General features: G+C 45.6%; 1 protein-coding gene across 5 annotated transcripts in view; it reads right to left on the bottom strand.

The window, feature by feature from the left end:
- The window catches only part of TRAPPC12 (trafficking protein particle complex subunit 12), a 64560-nt gene extending 44955 nt beyond the window's left edge, over positions 1-19605 (bottom strand). For 4 of the 5 annotated variants that reach the window (XR_012325833.1, XR_004521698.2, XM_004316572.4 and 1 more), the window contains exons 1-3: positions 19471-19605; positions 10460-11677; positions 3093-3209 (exon numbers count right to left, since the gene is read on the bottom strand). Coding sequence is in view for 3 of the 5 variants with exons in the window: in XM_004316572.4 (XP_004316620.1) it covers positions 3093-3209; positions 10460-11671 (1329 nt within the window). In the remaining 2 variants the exon portion in view is untranslated. Of the gene's footprint in view, positions 1-3092; positions 3210-10459; positions 11678-18938; positions 19014-19470 lie in introns of all 5 variants that reach the window. The other variant, XM_073791624.1, reaches the window with a different exon arrangement.
- Positions 19606-20595: the final 990 nt, after the last annotated feature.

Here is a 20595-nt window from a genome sequence, read left to right on the forward strand (position 1 = left end):
GCTCAACTGCTCTGCAAGGCAGCCCTTCCGGTTCAGGCGCCCCGCCCACGCACCCCTGCTGACATCTGGCGCTACCAACACGATGGGGTTCACACGCAGGACACTCTTGTCTCACTGAGATTTCTGTGGTCCCAGGGAGGCTGAGCATTTTTTCCATGCTTATTGGCTGTCTGGTTTCCATGAACTGCATCTTCATATCTTTCGCCTGTTTTTCTATCGGGCTGTATCTGTTTCTTATAAATCAGACGAAGGTCTTGATGTGTATTTCAAATACCTTCTCTCATTTTTTAATGCTGTTTATGGTGTTTTTGTTGAACACAGTTTTAAATTTCAAAGTAGTCAGGTTATCGATATTTCCTGGAAGGTTTAGTTTTTTGTGTCTTGTTAAGAAGTGCCTCCCTGGCCTGAGTCTCTTCCATTTTTTGACATTACTTCACTTGGAATTCCCTTCTGGGTGTGCTCAGAAGCAGAGGTCTTTTTATTTTCCCACTTGAACGTCCAGTTAATGCCATGCCCTTCATCCATCAGTTCATTCCCTTCTTTCCCCAATAACCTGCCACGTGACGCGGCTCTTCCCACACACGTCCCCCGTGCCAATCCTGCATGGCCCCTCGGTGAGGGGACCGCCCCTGGCCTCCGTCCTGCTGCTGTGGCGGGCAAGCAGCTCCTGCTTCACTTTCACTCTTTCCAGCTCTTGTCCTTGTGTGAGTTTCCAGTGAGCATGCAGGGTGGACACCGCCTCTATTCCACACGTCAAGTGTGCGCACGTGTGCATGCGTGTGCATACATGTACGTGCGTGTGCGCGTATGCACAGACATGTGCGCTGGATGCAGGGAGGCGGGGGTTACTTCTCCAGCATCGAAAGGGTGAGCACTGCCTTCAGCTTTCGGATGCTCTTTCGCTCCCCGGACTTGCCTGAGAGGTGAGGTAGAGCCGGCGGGGTCAGGGTCCCTCTCCGTTCCTGGAAAAAGGCTGGAGGAGACAGGGCTGGCCTCTGCCCCCTCCTCTCCATCTCCCTGCACAGCTCTGGGTGGCCTGATGGGCGAGCCAGGTAGCAGGTGTGCAGGAGGGGATGAAGGAGACCCGAGGACAGGCCGGGGCAACCACACAGCATTGGCTCTAACGCCCAGCGCCCCCTTCCTTCAGGACAGCGGGACCTCAGCTCCGCAACCCGCGCGAGCCGGGGCCCGTGATTATAGGCCGCCTGCTGCTTGATGATAATTACGGATTTCTCCAGAGTGTCTTGTGCTATTTCTATCTCATTGTTTTCCACCTCTAGTTCCCATTCTTGGTGGTCCTCCTCCATTTTCAATAGTAGATGTCAGAAATGTTTTGGTAAAAAAATTGTTTTTAAAATTAGAATTTAAATATATCATGTTAATCTTTAAGTGCTGTGGAGAAAATCTTAAAAATCTCATAATTATTGTATATGACATGTAGAACTCTGATAATGAAGGTATTTAGATATGGGAAAAAGATCTAAGCTTAAATAAACATGACTTTTTTAAAACTAGAAAGTAAGATATAGACTCTATTTGAGAAACTGAACATAGGCATTCCACAACTTCCAAAAGATGAGAAAAATAGTCCAATAAAAATCACTCAAGTAACTGATAGTATGTACATAACTCTTCCTCACCCACGACTCAAAGGAAATCTTAACGCCACATATGAATGACACCACTGAAGTGATTAAAATGTCTTTCTCCAGAGGCTGTGACATTCATTTCCCTGTAAGTTAACAATCTTACAATACTCTGACATTACTTAGGAAAATACACTGAGAAACTCTTCCCTAGTCTTAAAGACGAGAGCAATTATTTTAGGACATAATTAAAATGCCAGGGCAAGGTAACGGTCTTTTTATGAATGCATTTCTCACCTTAAACAGGTCTCCTTGTTAGGACTGTTAATAAAATTTCTACTGGCCTCAAGTGTTTTCAACGTATGAAAAACAATCAAACCACCGCATACATTTATTAACAGCAGGAATAATCAAAGGAGGTAAAAGATGGCCTGAGAATTAATGACACTGACTGTGTGTGGCTCCGTGTGTCTTCTCTAAGCTTATCATTACAAGTCACACTTTGGGTACAGCCGACTGCTCACGACACTGGCCAAGTAAAGGGAACGACAGCGGCCCACTGCCCAAGGGAGACATGTTCATTCCACCAGATTCATGTGGCTGTGGACACAGTTACCTTCTAAGACCTGTAACTTCATTAACAAACGATAATGCATAGAGACACTTAAAGGTTTGCTGTTCCCTCTCCCTTTTAAAAATAGAATATCTCCACATCTTTCCTTCCCAAAGCTTCTCATTCATGGGAGCAAGTCTAGAATCACTTCAGTGAAAGAAACTCAATGAAACATTTGATTTACATTTACTAAAAACTAAACTTTAATTGGTTTCAACGTGAAAATGTCAGCAAACCACCTAAGCAAGTGTTTCTTCTTTTCTTTTTTTTAGGTCTCTCTCTGTCTCTTTTCTTTAAGCAAGTGTTTCTTATTGACCTTCTTGAGGACACAAGCTTTTGTAACATCATAAAAGATGCTGTGGGGCAGACAGTTTCCAGTGGCTCACAGGCCACCAGAAGCATCTGCCCCGCCCAGCTTAAAATGCCTGCAGAGCTTCCTATTTCAGAACAGTGTCTCTGTCTGGTGTTTGCACTTACTCCTGTTAATGAATAAAGAAAGGCTTTTGTGCGCATTTCTGGGGAATCCACTCATTTAATAATAAACCTTCTATGCCAAGTGGAGAAAACAGTATTTTAAGAAAATCAACATAAAATTATTTCACTCTAGTTATTTTTGATGAAGCATATTTAATCAAAGTATATACTGCTTCAAGTAATTTGATCATTTGAAATCATGCTTTTTAAAAATTGGACTTAAAAAATAAAAAGTACGTTAACATGATGCTCTTTGCTGCACAGGACTGGTTATCTAATCCAACAAAATTCTATTTATGTGCAAGGGCTTAGGATAAAATACTCAAAGTAATTAACTGGAGGTTAAATATTATGAAGGGAAGCAGGACTTATCAAAAAAAAAAAACCACACACAGAAAATCAAATACACTGTTACTTACAATGAGCTGTTTCAATCCAACAAAAGACTGTTCTACCGAGTTGGCGTTTAAGACCTGTCTCTTTGCTGCAGCTTTTTCACCCAGGAAGCGAAGCATTAAGTCTTTAACTGCATCTCCCTTGAAAGAATGTAAGAAAAACATGTCAGGACAATAAAATGTTAATTAAACTCAGCTAACCAGAGCCCACAGCTATAACCCAAATTTCCTTTTTCTCCGTTGGTGTATGGAGGTCAAAATGTGGTTACAGCAGAGTCAAACTTCAATCAACCAGACGCTAAGGTATCACGATCTTTAATAAAATGTGCAGTTTAGAAGGGCTCTTTCTTTTGGAGAGGAAGCAGGGAAGCACCAGCGCCTGTACCAGGCTTATGTAAGGGGCACAGCAAGCCAGGCGGGGGGCCGGAGGCGCGGGGCACGGGGGGCGTGAGCGACACCGCCCCTGGGAGAAGCGGCGTGCACGGTGGGACCCAGGCTGGGGCGGGCAGGCCTGAGCGCCCTCTGCCCGCATCCCGCCAAGCTGCCGGCCGGCCTGGGCCCCCGGCAGCCCCTAGGGCCTGGCTAGAGTAGTTAGTGGTGGCCCAGGGCACTGCCTTCCGCCCAGGGCTGCGTCTCTCCTGAGCCCAAGGAGAGCAGGGGTCCCTCCCTCTGCCGGGCCCTCCGCTCGGGGAGCGGGCTGCTCCGGAAAGGCCCCCCCCAGCCTCCACACAGGGGCTCACTCAGCCCAAGCCTCGAGTTAGACCCGCCTGCACCTGGGCTGAGTGACCGTACGGGCGGACAGATGGGCGAGGCCAGGGGAAAAGGGATCATCCACGGCCAAGTGACCCAGGAGGAACCTGGGAGGAGCCAGGACGGAGGCCCAGGTGCTCAGAGACCAAGCCGCACGTCTCACACAGGGGCAGAGATCTAGAAGCTGCAGTTCTATGATGTTTTTGCTTTCAGAGGATAAGGTGAAATACTTCAGATGCCAGAACCACAGAAGTGGCTAACTGATCTAGGAGGGATAATTAAAGGGCGGAATAAAAAGAACTCAGCCATATGGCTCCATAAAGCTTTGCACAAATGTAACTCCTCTCAGACAAGGAGCTTTATCTGAGCCAGAGGAACTGCGAACCAGGAAAGGGCAAAATCACATCTTCATGCCGCCGAGGGAAGACCCATCTAACTTCTCCATCATTGCAACCGTCTCAGTTAATAGGACCACACTGCGAAAATCTCCTGCCCTTTAAAATTCTCTGTTAGTTAACACCTGAGTTAGCAGGGAAGTTCCTGAGACACGAGCGTATGCAGAACTGACAATCATCTCACCTCTGAAAGCCCAAAGACGTGACAAAACGCCCTAACATGGACTGGCTCTCGCCGTGTCACTCAGCTGAAGGCAGTTCTGACATGGGGGTCACAGCGCCTTTGCCGCAGACCCTCCATGCTCACTGGAGCGAGGGGAGCAAGCTTCCTCCGCAGGATGTCTTGTGAGCTGTGTGGGGTGGGATCCACCTAGAACCCCAGGGGCCCCTTCCAATCAGCAAACCTTCGGGGAGGGCACCCAGGGCAGGGGAGCGTGAGGAGACTGAGCGTGAACGAGTCAGGTGCTGGATCTCAGCTTGCAGAGGGCCTCCCCCGCTGCAGCGTGGGAACGGCTTCAGCAGTGCCTTCTAAGTTTTAAAGGATGAAGTCAAAGCAAAACCCAGAGCAGCTGACTCCCAGAGCACGGGCCTCGGGCTTTACTGTCAGGAAGCCTGATGACACACGTGGTCACAGGCAGTGGTGCTGAAAGGACAGTGGCCCAGCCTCGCCCGGCGCTCTTCCTGGGCACCAACGAGAAACACGGCTGCTCCTCCCGGGAGGGCTCTGTCCTCTTAGTCCTGGGGGAGTGAAACTGCCCAAAAAGACGACATCCCAACAAACAGAAACAAAACAAACTCCAAACTCGAGGTTGTGGAGACATCGGAACCCGCATACGCCGCTGGTGGAATGTAAGACGGTGCAGCCGCTTTGGAAGACAGCTGGGATGTTCCTCAAAGTGTTAACCGCAGGTTTACTATGTAACCCAGCAGTCAGTGGACCCGCACAGTTCAAACCATGCCGTTCAAGGTCAACCGTATGTGACAACAGAAAGGAGTGGTGCACTGACACATGCTACAATTCGGATGACTCTTGAACATGTTGCCATGAGAGAAGCCAGTCATGACAGACCACGTGTCGTGTGATTCATCTGTATCAAGTGTCCAGAGAGGAGAATCCAGAGAGATGGAAAGCGGGTCAGTGGTTGCCTGGCGCTGGGGTGGGGTGAAGGGGTGGGGACTGAAAGCAAGGAGGTCTGGGGCTTCCCGCTGGGGTGATGAAAACGTTCCACAAATTGATGTGGTGATGACCGCACAACTCTGTCAAAAATCTAAAAACCACTGAATTGTAAATTAGATGTGTGAATTATGTGGTATGTGAATTGTATCTTAATTAAGCTGTAAAGACAAAAACAGATCTAAACCCCTTTCGTAGGGGGCCCTAAACAGATCGGTATTTAAGGGAAGCTGTTCAATGATACGTCAGCTTTAGGACGGCTGCAAAACGGCTTGTACTGGCCACTCCAGACCTTCCCTATCTCACACACACGTTCAACATAGGTCAGCATCCTTCACATCAGGAACCTAAGAAAGGGGAGCCAGGCCCACCTGTGAATGTGGCGAACAAACTCAGCGGCAGCAACTTCTGCTTCTGTCCATCACAGAGTGACCCAGCCTGGGCTTATCGTCCTAATGTAAACAACTAGAACATGAAAAACACGACACAACAAGTGTCTTCCGACACAGAGAAGGATGTGATCTGAGACGAGGGAGACAAGGAGTTGAGCTCTTGAACCCAAAGGCAGCTGTGGACGCAGTGGTGCGGGGGTCACACCGAGCACAGGGAACTCGCCGAGCGGGGACTGGCTGGGAGCTGGAGGGCAGCTGGCCGGACCTGGCAGTCAGAGCACCAGACAGGACGGAACTCTACAAAGAGCAGGGCTGGAAAGCCACGTGGGCCCGCGAGGGTACCGCTGAGTGGTAAACGGTGCGTGCGAAGGGTGGACAGGGAGCCGGGACAGGGCTGTGAGCTCACTTGGGGCTGAGATGTCCAGTCCAGGCGACCACTGCAGAGCGCTCTCGGACACACAGGCACTCGGTACAGGCGTCAGAAAGGTCACCCAAGTATGCAAGCTACTCTAAACTCACCCTGAGAAGCTAAAAAATAAACCTGAAAAGGATCAAAGGAATCTGCTGGCTAGAACAAAATACAAGTCTTTCTGAAGGAAGATGACAAAATATAGACACTCAACATTAGGAAATCCACAACATCCACCCTCTGATAAAAAATCACTAGACATGTGAAAACACAGGCACACGTGACTCATGACCAAAAGAAAAAGTAAATACAAATAGACTCGGAAATTACAGCACTGATGGAATCTTCAGAATAGAACTGCGCAACAGCTATTATAAATGTGCTCAAAGATCTAAAGTAAAACTTGAACAGAATGAGGAGAGAAAAATATATAGAAAGGAACTAAAGGGAAATTATAGAGACAAAAAATACAAAAAATTTACTGACTAGCATCAGCTGCAAACTACAAAGTGCAGAAGGAAAGATGAACAAACTGAAGGACAGAATGACAGAATCCCAAACTTAAGTACAAAGAGAAAAATGATTGAAAACAGAAACAGATCTTTAATGACCTCATTAGTAATATCAAGTAATATGTGAAACTGGAGTTCACAGAAGCAGAGGAGAGAGTGAAAAACAGAAGAGCTAACTGAAGAAGTAATGACCAAAAATGTTCCAAAATTGATGAAAATAATAGAGCCACAAATCCAACAGGGTGAATGAAACCTAAGCAAGATAAACATAAAAGAAAACCATGGGAAGGCACATCAGAATCAAACTGCTGAAAACCAGTGATAAAATCTTAAAACCAACCAGAGGAAAACATATACACTAGGTACAGAAGAGCAAAGATAAAAATTACTACAGACTTCAATCAGCAACGATACCAACTGGCAGATATGGAAGGACACCTTCAAAGTGCTGAAAGGAATAAAGCTGAGTCAACCTCCAAGTCTACGTGTTGTAAACACACTGCATCTCCAGCAAAAAGAGCTTTGATAGTGAAGATGAAATTTCTTCAGACTTAAAGGGGAGAGAATTCGTAGCTAGCAGACCTGCAGGAACAGGTACGTCTTCGGCCATCCGTAGGTTTCCAACACAGGGACTTAGCATGGCCCAGGAAAGGGATTTTCACAAACTGTGGGCTTCCCTGATGGGACTCCCATCAAATCCAAATTGCAGGAAGGGCGAGGGGAAGGAAAGAATCAGGGGGCAGAATCAGACAGGGTGGTGGAAAGGCCCAGTCTCAAGTCTGGACGTTGGGTTTCCAGATCCACCAGCAAGGCCACAGCATTCTGAGTCCCCACCCTACTATTTTCCCTTCACGATCTTACTACCTTTACCACTGACGTTCTGCTGCTTCTAGTTTACTTATCTCTTCTGTCTCTCTCCCTCTCCCTCCTTTACTCCCCCCCTCTCTCTCCTTACTGAACAAGCTTCATACAAATATTCTCCAACTTCCATTCTTCATTGGTTCTGAAAATTTCTGAACGATCATTTCCCCACAAACTTTCCATTTATCTCTTTAAGAACACAGGCCATCTAAGACTCTAATTAGTTAGAAATGCCGACATTCCTCTTTTGATGCTATATGGTTGGATGAAGTGTTACACGCTCACCTTCATGGCCTCTAACTTAACTCAGACTGCTATAGAAGTCACTTCATAAGGAAACAATTTAACAATTTTCCCCCAAAATTTTATCCTATAGGAAGGAATTTTTAATTAGGCACCAACAGGTGAGCAATTTGGAAAAATTTCGAGGTGTTTTAGAAAGCTGACTTAGAACAGTGCTGCAACAGTTACAGTGGCACAGGGAGAAACTTGTGAACAGGTAAATCCAACAAATGCTTGGTTGACCTCTTACAAGCCTGGTGTGCACGGTGAGTTAATAGACGTGTTCTACCCCGATCGTAAGTCCTCTGGCAAATAAACACAGCATTTCCAAGGTAAATCACACAGTTTTTCTTTTCTCTCCTGGGAATGAAAAGTTCTTTGAAGGATAGTATACAACTGAAGAGACACAGGTGAAGAAACAACCAGCACATTTGTTCTATGGGAAAGTCAAAGACATTTTAGGAACTATTCTTAATTCATATTCCAGTTTACCATGAGGTTTCCAAAACAATCACTGTGAATTGCAAGAGGTACGGAAGACACTGCCTTCAGATTTAAAGGAAGCAGAAAGGAAACACGCTGTCTCCTGGCTGGCCGCTAGTGTGGGTCCTGCCCATGCAGTGGGCGCCCCAACCCTGGCTGATCACCCAATGCCCTGCTTATTTCACAGTAGCCACCTGGAAGCTTCAAAGCTGCAGAGGAGCTATCACAGAACCCGTGCTTTTCCCTGGTAGAAAGGGCCTCCATGCCTGATTCAATCTGGGTTAAACTAGGAATGAACATCAGCACTTTGTGTTCCCAACTCAAGAACGACCAACATGCTTCACTGCAGGAGACGACCCAGCCACCCCAGGGCATTCAGCATCCCCGGCCCTGTCCGTGAAAGCTCATGTGCTCAGCCCAGCCCTTTAGGCGACCACAGTGAAATACCTCTACATGGTTCTAAATGCACCCTAGGAGCCCTGGGCCTCAGCACCCTGTGCGGAACCACTGGGTTAAGTCATCAAATCCTGAACATCAGATATCCCTGAAATCAGAGTCCATAACTGTGATTCACTGAAAAGACCCTGTGAAGGTAAATTCATGTTCAGTACATTCTGCTTGAGAGGGTGGAGAAGGGGGCTGAGGACAGTGCCTGGTGGGCAGCAAGCCCACAAGGAAGATGCGCTTAGTGAGCAAATACGCTGTAGAGACGGACGTGCAAAATATCTGGAACCTGCAGGCTTTCACTTCAGTTACTGAGAAAAACAGCCAACTGGCCTCACTTCTCCAGCAGCCACTCTACTTCTTACGGGGTTCGGCCTCACGGGGCTCAGGGCTCCACTGCCTGCACCGGGCTTTCTGACCCCGCCAAGTGTGTGGGAAGGGGGACTCCTTCCCCCGGGAGGGCCTGCTGAGGACCGCAGGGTCCTCCTTCAGTTCCCAGAGGAGAGACCCACGCAAGACCTCATGTGGCACAGACACTGTTGATCCCACCTGCAACCTGGGCGGGACAAACTACACTTGACATGCAACTGAGCTAACCTCACGTGGACGTACACACATACCTACAAAAACATTATCACGTAAGGCAAGCTACATGCCATCTTATAAAATACGAACCTCATTAAGTATTTTGCTATAACATCATTTTTATTTTTTTTCACGATAAAAATATTTATTTCAATATAACATCATTTTTAATACCTACGTAAACATTCCACTGAAAAAACAAGATGTGTCAAATGTATTCAACCAGCCTTTTGATAATGGACTTTCAGATGGTTTCAGGTTCTTTGCAATTATAAACCTCACTCTGATGGGCAGCCCAAAAGCTGGGTATTTGTACATCAGTGAGATTATTTCCTTACAAATAATTCCTAAGGGTGGGATTTCTGGGTCAAAGGATATGCGCGTTTGGACGTGCGTTTTACAACTTTACTTAAGAAAGTTTGTACCAAATTATCAGTCCCACCAGGGCTGCTTAAGCAGGCTATTTTCTCACATTCTAACAAACATGGAAAAATTATAAATAACTTAGACAACAGAAAATGTAAATAACTTTACCACCTTTGATTACTGGTAAGATTGAACTTTTTAATATTGCTATTTACTGTATGTAATATTTATATATTTTTATGACTTATTATTTTGAGGGGCCATTCGTATTTTTTTTTTTTTACCAAATCTATAAGAACTCTTTCTACATCAAGCACATTATATGTACTGCAGATATAGTTTTCCATATCTAAAAAGAGGAACGGGGATTTATCATTTACTAGAGCTCAAATGTCATAAATAAACTGATCACGCAAAGTTCAGAACTACTTCAGAGAACTGTTACGCAAATACCTTGTTAGTACTTATTTCTAAGACTCTGATTAGTACCTAAACCACATTATATCAGAGAAATCAGCAGGGTTCCAAATTACCTAGTGACATCATAAAGATTCCCGCAATCAGAATCTTTGGAACTGCTGAAAAATAAGGGTTTTTCAATCCTTGAAAGGTTTTTTACACGTGGATATACATGAAACACAAACAGATGAAAAGCAATGAGCTGCGGACACAGAATCACCAGTTCTGCTGAGAAGTATCCAGCAGCCCACGTTCGCTCTAAAGCCCCTGTGCTCTCACCTGGATGTTGTCGAACTTGAGGCCCGGCATGGTGAGGTCCTCCTTGCCCACGAACACCGTGCTGCACTGCTGGGTGGTGACTGAAATCAGCACGCTCCTGGTCGCCTCCCCGGGAATCCAGGCGTCGTTTCTCCGGTCCATCTCGCTCATGCTCAGGGCGGTGGCAAAGGGGTCCTCGCTCCCGGCAAACACAGCCTGGATCTGTGAAAACGGTTTTGGAGACTGAGGAATTTCCAGAGAAGCTGTGGAAACACCTGACTCTGATCTTTCCGTCCCTGGGGAGTAAGAAGGGTCAGCAGAACCCAGGGAGTCTTCCCCCACTGGGGTAGCGGCAAGTGAAGACAAGCTTTCAGGAATCGAAGGGCTGGCGTTGGGATTACTGACGGAGATGAAGGTGGAGGTTGTGAAGGAATCAAAGAAGTCCGAGGCCAAGGAGTTAGTGCTGGTTGTATCACCAAAAAATTTGCTCAGGCTAGGGCTCGGCTGGACCACCTGAGGAGGGGTCCTGGCGGCCGCTTCACTCACGCCGCTGAAACTGGGCGATTTCACCATCTGGGACTCGAAGCCATCGCGCAGGACCTGGGGCTGGGAGCCGGCGGGCGGCGGCTGGCTGAAGATGGTGCACATGGGCACCGGCTCGTCTTTGGGGGACGGCTGCCGGGGGGACAGCCCTGATGCCGGCCCCGCTGCGGGCGCCCTCACGTCCCCTGGGCCCAAGTCCTCTGCACCCTCGTGCTCAAAGGTGGGCAGGTCTTTCACCTCCTCTTGCTCTGGGTCTTCCTTCAATGATGCTCTGCTGTCGGGGGTCATGTCCGAGACGTCTTTAGGTGTGTCCTCTCCCTCACTTTCACCATCATCACTCAGAGCGTCCAGCGCTTCTTCATCGACGACGCTTTCCCGTCTGTGATCTGAGCCGCCTTCTGCAGTCTCCACGACATCCTGCAAACAACCCAGGTCCCCCGCGCCATCCTCGCTGTTGTTCGGGGAATCAGAGATGAGGACGCTCTCCATCATGGGCTCGTCGAGCTTGTCCACTAAGTTATTCGAGTCTTCTGACCCAAACTCGTCTCCACCGAGATCAATAGTTTCCTCATGATAGAGGAGCTGCCGCTGGTCTTCCTGGGGCCCTTGCGGAGCCATGCTCTGGGCTGGCCCCTCGGCTGGGCCACTCTGCTCGGGCGCCTGCTGCTCGGCACCTCTAGCACTCTCCATGGTCACCTGAAACAAATGCACATCAACTCATCAGCTTATATCTCAGTTACTATTACGATGATTTTATCTTACTGAAATTGTTTTTGAATTTATAAAAATGGTGAGTTCGTGTCCTTGTAATGGTGGATACACGTCATTATATACATTTGTTCAAATGCATAGAATGTACCACACCGAGAGACAACGTAGACTGTGGACTTCGGGTGATTATGATGTGTCAACACAGGCCCATCAGTTATAACCAGCGCACCATCTGGCGGGGATGTGGATAATGCGGGAGGCTCTGCCTGTGTCGGGGCAGCAGGGAGATGAGAAGCCTTTGCACCTTCCTCTCAATTTTGCAGGGAATCTAAAACTGCTTTAAAAAATAAAAGTCGGCTAAAAATGTTTATCAGTTTATCAGCTATATATTCAAATGGTTTAAAATTCAATAGCCTCCATTTCTCCAGCCATTTATTTATTTTTGTGGTAAAAGACACATCATATAAAATCTACCACCGTAATCACTGCTAAGTGCATAGTTCAGTGGCATTGAGTACATTCAGTTTGTTGTGCGACCATCACCACCAGCCATCTCCAGAACTCTTCTCATCCTGCAAAACTGAAATAAATAATACAATAAACACTAACTCCCCATCTCCCGCTCCCCTAGCTCCTAGCAACCACCATTCTCTTGTATGTCTCTATGAATCTGACTACGCTAGGGAGGGACCCTAAATATGGTATTTGTGGAATGACGTGGTATTTGTCCTTTTGTGTTTGGCTTATTTCACTGAGCACAATGTCCTCAAGGTTTACCCATGTTATTGCATATGTCGGAATTTCCTTATTTTTAAAAAACGATTATTATTTTTTATTTATTTTCTGCTGTGTCAGGTCTTAGTTGCGGTGTGCAGGCTCTTCACTGCGGCGTGCGGGCTTCTCTCTAGTTGTGGCGTGTGGGTTTTCTCTCTTTAGTTGTGGCGTGCAGGCTCCAGGGCCCGTGGGCTCTGTAGTTGTGGCACGCGGGCTCTAGTTGAGGTGCGTGAGCTCAGTAGTTGCGGCGCGCAGGCTTAGTTGCCCCACAGCATGTGGGATCTCAGTTCCCTGACCAGGGACCAAACCTACGTCCCCTGCATTGTAAGGTGGATTCTTTACCACTGGACCACCAGGGAAGTCCCAGAATTTCCTTATTTTTAAGGGCGAGTTAATATCCCATTGTACGTACATACCATGTTTATCCATTTATCTGTTGATGAACACTTAGATTACTTCCATCTTTTGACTACTATGAATACTGCTGCTGTGAACATGGGTGTACAAATATTTCTTCGAGACCCTGCTTTCCACTCTTTCGGGTAAAAACCCAGAAGTGGGATTCCTGGATCATTCATGTGGCAGTTCTATTTTTAATCTTGTGAAGAACTACCCAAACTATCTTCCATTAGTTACACCATTTTAAATCCCCACCAAGAGTGCACAACGGTTCCCATTTCTCCACATCCTCACTAGCACTAGCTAATTTTCTGTCTTTTTGACAGTAGTCATCCTAACGGGTGTGAGGTCTCAGCCTTTTCAACCCTACTCATTCTTTAAGACGCAGCTGAAGTTCCGCCTCTGCCCTCAAGCCTTCCCAAGACAAGACTACTTCAGCCTATAGTAACAACATATACAAAAATAAACTCAAAGTAGATTAAAGACCTAAATGTAAGACTGGATACTATAAAACTCCTAGAGAAACACACAGGCAGAACACTATTTGACATAAATCGCAGCAATATTTTGGATCTGTCTTGGAAGTCAAAGGAAAAAAAAGCAAAAATAAATAACTAAACTTAAAAGTTTTTGCACAGCAAAGGAAACCTTGACAAAAGGAAAAGACAACCAACTGAATGGGAGAAAATATTTGCAAATGATATGACTGATAAGGGATTAATATCCAACATATATAAACAGTTCATACAACTCAACATCAAAAAATCAAACAACCCAATTGAAAAATGGGCAGAAGAACCAAACAGACATTTTTCCAAAGAGGAAATGCAGATGGCCAACAGGCACATGAAAAGATGCTCAACATCGCTAATCATCAATGTAAATCGGAACCACAGTGAGATACCACCTTACACCTGTCAGAATGGCTATCATCAAAAAGAACACAAAAAATGTTGGCAAGGGTGTGGAGAAAAGGGAACCCTCCTGCACTGTTGGTGGGAATGTAAGTTGGTGCAGCCACTGTGGAGAACAGTATGGAGGTTTCACAAAAAATTAAAAATAGAACTACCATATGAGCCAGCAATTCCACTTCTGGGTATATATTCAAAAAAAGAAAAAACACTAATTCAAAAAGATACACGTACCCCAATGTTCATAGCAGCATTATTTACAATTGCTAAGATATGGAAGCAGCCTAAGTGTCCTTCAACAGATGAATGGATAAAGAAGATGTGGTATGTATGTGTGTGTATACACACACACACACACACACACACACACACACACACACACACACGTACACACAATGGAATACTACTCAGCCATAAAAAAGAACAAAAATTTTCTATTTGAAACAACATGGATGGACTTGGAGGGCATTATGCGAAGTGGAGTAAGTCAGAGAATGGCAAATACTGTATGATGTCACTTATTTGTTGAATCTAAAAAATACAACAAACAAGTGAATATAACAAAAAAAGAAGCAGACTCATAGGTACAGAGAACAAACTAGTGGCTACCAGCAGGGAGCGGGAGAGGCAATACAGAGGTGGGGGCATGAGAGGTACAAACCACTGGCTATGAGACAGGCTACAAGGATGTATTGCACAACACGAGGAATATAGCCAATATTTTGTAATAACTGTAAATGGACTGTAACCTTTAAAAATTGTATCAAAAGAGAAAAAAACAAAAAAAGTAACTATACTCAGCTGGTCTCTAGGTAAGATTACTTTTTTCTCTGTCAACACTTTCATCACAGTATTGCAAATTAGCTCTCTTTCCCTTTTATAGCCTGGACCACCCTGAGATCCAAAAGCAAGATTACTTTAAAGTAGGTTCAAAGTTAAACATTTTGGAGAAGTTTCTTGACCAGCATAGTCAGTTACTAATTCCCCATTTACTACATATTCACTTAATAATTATTAGCTATAAATAAGTCAAAAATACAATGAAAAGGAACGAAAGCCCCTTTACTTGTAATGTTTCACAGCTCCAATGGGAGGCTGCCTCAGGAACATCAGAGTGGACGAACCCCAACGTGTAAGGCTCTTCCTGGTCCTCCCCAGGCAGGACACGAAGACTAAGCATGAAGACCACGGAACGGCAATGACTTTGTTTAACCTTTGCAACAGCCAGACGAGACAGGCATCGGCTGCCCCAAAATACAGATGAGGACACTAAGAACCAGAGAAGTGATGGGACTCATCTGACCAGGAATGGAAGCAGGGCCCCTGACTAAGCCCCTGAGGACTCAAGTACCCCGCGCCCACACAGTGCCCGGGAGATGCCAGGAACCACTGCTGGTTAACCAGGCCCTTCTTGGAATAAAAACAGTGCAGATGATAATGCCAGATGCCCCGTTACTACGTTAATGGACACCTGTGAAAAACTGTATGATATAAGGTCCAATACATACAATTACAGGAGAAGGTGAAGAGTATCAAAACTGGCAAAATCACACAGATACCTTCTTTATATGCAGGGAAAAGTGGAGAAAAGTCTACTCTTAAAGTAAGCAGAAGTCACTGCCAGGTTAATTGGTGTGTATTACAAGATACAGAGAAAGACAGACTAAAATGGGGGGACCTAGGAAAGACTGTGCACAGATGACCTTGAGCTGCTTCTCACCAGGCAACGCAATAAGAGAAGACGCATCACTATCGAGACCCATTCATTATGCGGACTGGATCATTACAGCAAGAAACAACTGCTTAAGCAATAATTAAAGAAACCCAGATTGAAACTATGATTTTAAAAAATGTGACCTGCGAAATAGGCAAAGATTTTTAGAAGTGACAGTTCTGGAGAATTTTAGGGAAACTTACTTATTGGCAAGGGGAATGCAACCTTTCTGAAGAACAGCTTGGCAAGGAATAAAACTCTGACAAGCAATTCTGCGTTTAGCAACTCACCTAAAATTCTTGTTTTTAAAGAAATCATCTTCTGAAAGGAAGAAAGCTAAGAGGAACGCTCTTTCAAGTCAATGCTTAAGTCTGTAACTATGTTTTGATTCTCCCCAGTAACCTTGTTTCTAATCCAATCTCATTTAGAAAATCAATGTCACCTGTTTCCTAGTGACACTGTTTACACAGATGTCACCCAGCCCAGAGTAAAAATTAGATTGTTTACCTTAATTTCTGAATGGAAGCTACACATTCATCAGAAACATCGCCAAAGGACTGGGCTGAGACGCCCTGCAAGTCAGGGGTCATTGCTCGCCGAGCGCCACTGTGTCTCAGACACCAGCTACATTAAGGCTACATTACTGGCTCTCAAGGAGATGACAGAGAGGAAACTAAGTAACTGTGACACACACGCCGCTCTGGCCCCAGGAAAGAGGGCTGTCTATGGAACGGGACAGCGGTGAGAGCTCCGTCTCGGCTTTCTGACTCCTTTCACTGGAATACCTTAGAAGGTTCTTGCTCCTTTCCCTGACTCTTCTGAAGGCCCCTCTTCTATAAACAACCTTTATTAAACTGGAGTGGATACAATGTTTATAACACCTACTTCCCCTCCTTTTCTGGGCTAATATTCTGAGATTTGTCACACCCTTGTTTTTCCTTAATTTTCCACATTTGTTTCCTCAGACGTGTTAGATTTCTCAGTTTTTTCCTTAGTTTCCCCTCCCCACTTTTAACCTGAGACCCAACCCTGTAAGTGGCGTGAAGCTGTGATTCACTCATCTTTGCTGACGATGCTCTACTGGGTGACGGTTCCACAGCCTAAGATCTATTCTTCTGTTGATGGATATTTGAGGTGTTAGGTTTGTGAATCTACAGACAGTGCTGTTATGAATATTCTTGTACATGTCTCCTGCTGTACGTGTGAAAACTCCTTCATGACATTATTAAAAGTTAAGCGTGTGCGGTGGGTCATTCATGGAGAATACACCTCTTTATCAGATAACGCCAAATTGCTTTACTAAGTGGTTGTACCAATTTACACACTTAGTAGCGGTGTGTAAATAGTCTTCTTGTTCAACACATTCACCTACACTTGATATTGTCAGACTTCATAATATCAAGATGATATTAAAAATTCCTACAAATCAATAGGATTACAGAGGATCCAACAGAAAAATATTTTGCACAAATATTTGAACAAGGTGAAAGGGATACACATTTCACAAGCATGTGTCCTGTGACTTCAACAGCCATTCAACTTGATTTTTCTAGAATGATTCCACTTTACACCCATGGTTGCAGTAAAATTAAGCACCTCTTTTCACTCTCAAGAGTCCTGGTTGAGACAAAAATGGTCCCACTACTTACGTATCACGGAGGAACTCCTGCACATGGGCACCAAAAGTTATGACCATGAACGTCACAAACAGAAAATAGAAACAAAATGCCGCCCCCTTTTCAAAGCCCCCAAAATAAAAAATCTGGAAAGAACCACTGCCCATAGGTACCATAATAAATAAACAGCAGTATTTTCAAAAATGGAATACTAAACAGCAGTGAAAACGAATGAGCCATCCTATAGTGAATGCAACAATGTTTGAATCTCACACATCTGATTCTGCACCCAGAACCGGTAGAAAAATAAACAGTATGATTTTCCATATAAAGTTCAAAACATGAAAATGAAACAATATACTATTTTAGGAATACAAACACAAAAACAAGGTGATAATAACACCCAATTCGGTTGGGGAGGAGCTTGGAAGTGACAGCAAGGGGAGGTTTGATGGGGGAGGGACCCATGAGAGTCTAAGCCGCTGGCAGCACTAGTGACAGAAGACGGCGTCGGGTCTGCACTTGAACTTTGTGTTTTCCATGTATGTTACATGCAGTTTTTACATTTCATAATCTAAAAATGGAAAAGCATATGAATCTGTTCTTGATTTGCATGTGATATAAATCTTTGCTTCTCTTACTATTGATTTAATGAATTTTATGAAATCATAGACATGGTTTTAAGCCTATGTCAGCACCAAAATGCTAGCAAAGAAATCGGATTTTCTCTTTGTCCAGTTGAGTTCTTTGCACAATGAGCTTAATTAATGCCTTAAAATATTTTTAAAGTACTAACTTTAAGTGATTTAAATTCACTAAGAATAATGAAAACTACTGCTGTTCAGGCCCCCTTTCTGGACATAAGACTCTGCAATTACAAATCTTTTACCAGATTGCAATAATGTAAACCGTATTCCCATGAAAGAACTATGCCATGAGGTAGGAATCCAATTAGCACATATTTATAAAAGCCCCACGTAAAGAACACCCACCACAGATCAAGCATTTTACATGAGTTATCATAGTTAATCCTTAGGATCAACTCACAAAGCATTAGCTCCATCATACAGCAGAGAAAGTCAAGGGATTTGCCCAAAGCCACAGTACCAATACTTGATGCTGACAGGATTCCAACAGTTTTTCTGCCTCTGCTCTCCTTGTAAGGCTCCTAGACAGGTCGTGACCGAGAGCCGCAGGCGGAGGCACAAAGCGCTCTGAGTAACTGCTTGAGTCTTAGCTTCACTGATAAATAAGGTGACCTTTGAAAATGATTTAATCCTTTAGCCTCGGCTTCCTCATCTGTAAACTGGGATAATGAAGATTAAATAGCAACGGATGCCCAGGAACTTTTTAAACTGTGATGAGCTGCACATAAACATAGTAATTACAAGTTTAATGACGAAGCAGCGTGGTAACACAGTCTTGGAACGGTGAAGATCCTGTCTGAAATCACAGGATGTGCGGACTGGTGAATTTTATCCTATTTGAAGTCCTCAATCCCTTCTCCCAGCCCATCACACAGGGGCCCTAACTCGCTGTATGCCACCCAGTACAACCTTCTGAATTGACGAAAAGAAACAAGAAGTATTTAAATACAGTGTTTTCCAGTAGCTATAAAGAGATATGGCAGGTCCAAGGAAATGTTTCATTGGGGTCAAACTCTTTTGTGGATGAGGGTGAGGAAAACAGGCATATTTTAAAGCACATCTTTAAGCCTTATGCTCTTTTACAATAAAAGTGTTTTCAAATCTTCCCAGTATATGCACTCTTATCAGTCAGCTCTGTCCTGGATGCTGTCCTGGAAGGAATCAGCCAACATTTACAAGACTTACATGCTTTTACACAAACCACCGCATTTTGCCCGCACAATACTGAGTCTGGTCGGGCGAGTCACTGTGAACGTCCACCTGCCGGAGAGTAAACCAGGACTAAGAAGTCACTGAGGGCCACGGCTGGGACCTGGGCCGCAGACCCCTCCCCAGCTTTCGGTGCCAAGCATTGGGGGCTGCTCCGGGGGTGTGCAGCCAACGGCCGCCCCCGGAAGGGAAGGCCCGCGCTGCGGACCCGGCAGGACCAGCTTGGGCTTGGCGGGAGGAGGGACAGAGACGAGACCCCGGGGAGGAAACACCCTCGGAGAGGAGAGACCTCCGGGGAGGAGACCCCCCGGGGAGGAAACCCCGGGGAAAAGAACTCCCGGGAGGAGACACGCCCGGAGAGGAGAGACCCGGGGAGAAGAACCTCGGGGAGGACACCCCGGGGAGGAGACCCGGAGAGAAGACCCCCGGGGGACTGTGTCTGAGGGCCGGCGGGGCTGCGGTTAGGGACAGCACGACCCCCTCCCTACAGCCCGGGCCCTGTCCTCACCTGCCACCGGCCCCCTGGGGTTGGAGAAAGGGTCACCTACAGCCGTAACCCAGGGGGCAAGAAGGATAGAGGAAGCCGGGAAGGAGTGACTGGAATCGACGCCTCCTGAGGCTTCTGCGCCTGCGCGCGCCTGCTCCCGCGCATGCCCAGTGCAGGAGCCAAGCGCCCGGCGCGTTTCCGGTTCATGCATTGGTGGGCGGGGCGTGGGCCCCAAGGTGGGGATCGGGGGCGGGGAATGCGCGGGGGAAGTTCAGCCCTTCCCTGGGACTGGGGAGGGAAATCGTTGTGACCTTCAGAGGCAACAAACAAACCTGTGGCAGAGGGGCAGCTGGAAGGGAGATGGTTAAGCTCTTTATTTTCCTGGCCAAAGCACCCTAGAAACATTTATTTTCAGGGATTTGTCTTTGTGCCTATATGTGTTTTCAACTTTTCCTGCCATGCATCTGTACTACTGTGTAACCACATTAACGATAAAAATGGTAATAATAATACGAATAATGGCTGGGTGGATTTAATCCAGCAGTATGAAGATCCTGCATTCCTTAGCGCCGCAACTTAATCTTAGGCAAACGGTGCCGGTGAATAGGATGCCCACGTCTGTGCCTCTGCTTCCTTGATTTCTGGTGTAACCACCCAGATCTCTTCGTTCATCCAAGGATTCCTAACTAGCTTAAGTACCAGGCACAGCGCTAGGCGCTGGAGCACAACTAAGCCAAACCAGACCCAGCCAATTCTTTATTCTTATTTTTTAATGATTTAAAATATTTTATTTTTGACAAATAAAAATCGTATATATTTAAGGGGTACAACATGATGTTTTGATATCTAACCTAAGTGTCCATCATCGGATGAATGGATAAAGAAGATGTGGCACATAAAAAGAAACGAAATTGAGTTATTTGTAGTGAGGTGGATGGACCTAGAGTCTGCCATACAGAGTGAACTCAGAAAGAGAAAGACAAATACCGTATGCTAAAACATATATATGGAATCTAAGAAAAAAAATGTCATGAACCTAGGGATAAGACAGGAATAAAGACACAGATCTACTAGAGAATGGACTTGAGGATATGGCGAGGGGGAAGCGTAAGCTGTGACAAAGTGAGAGAGTGGCATGGACATATA

The sequence above is a fragment of the Tursiops truncatus genome, chromosome 14 (genome assembly GCF_011762595.2).
Source record: "Tursiops truncatus isolate mTurTru1 chromosome 14, mTurTru1.mat.Y, whole genome shotgun sequence".
NCBI classification, from domain to species: Eukaryota; Metazoa; Chordata; class Mammalia; order Artiodactyla; family Delphinidae; genus Tursiops; species Tursiops truncatus.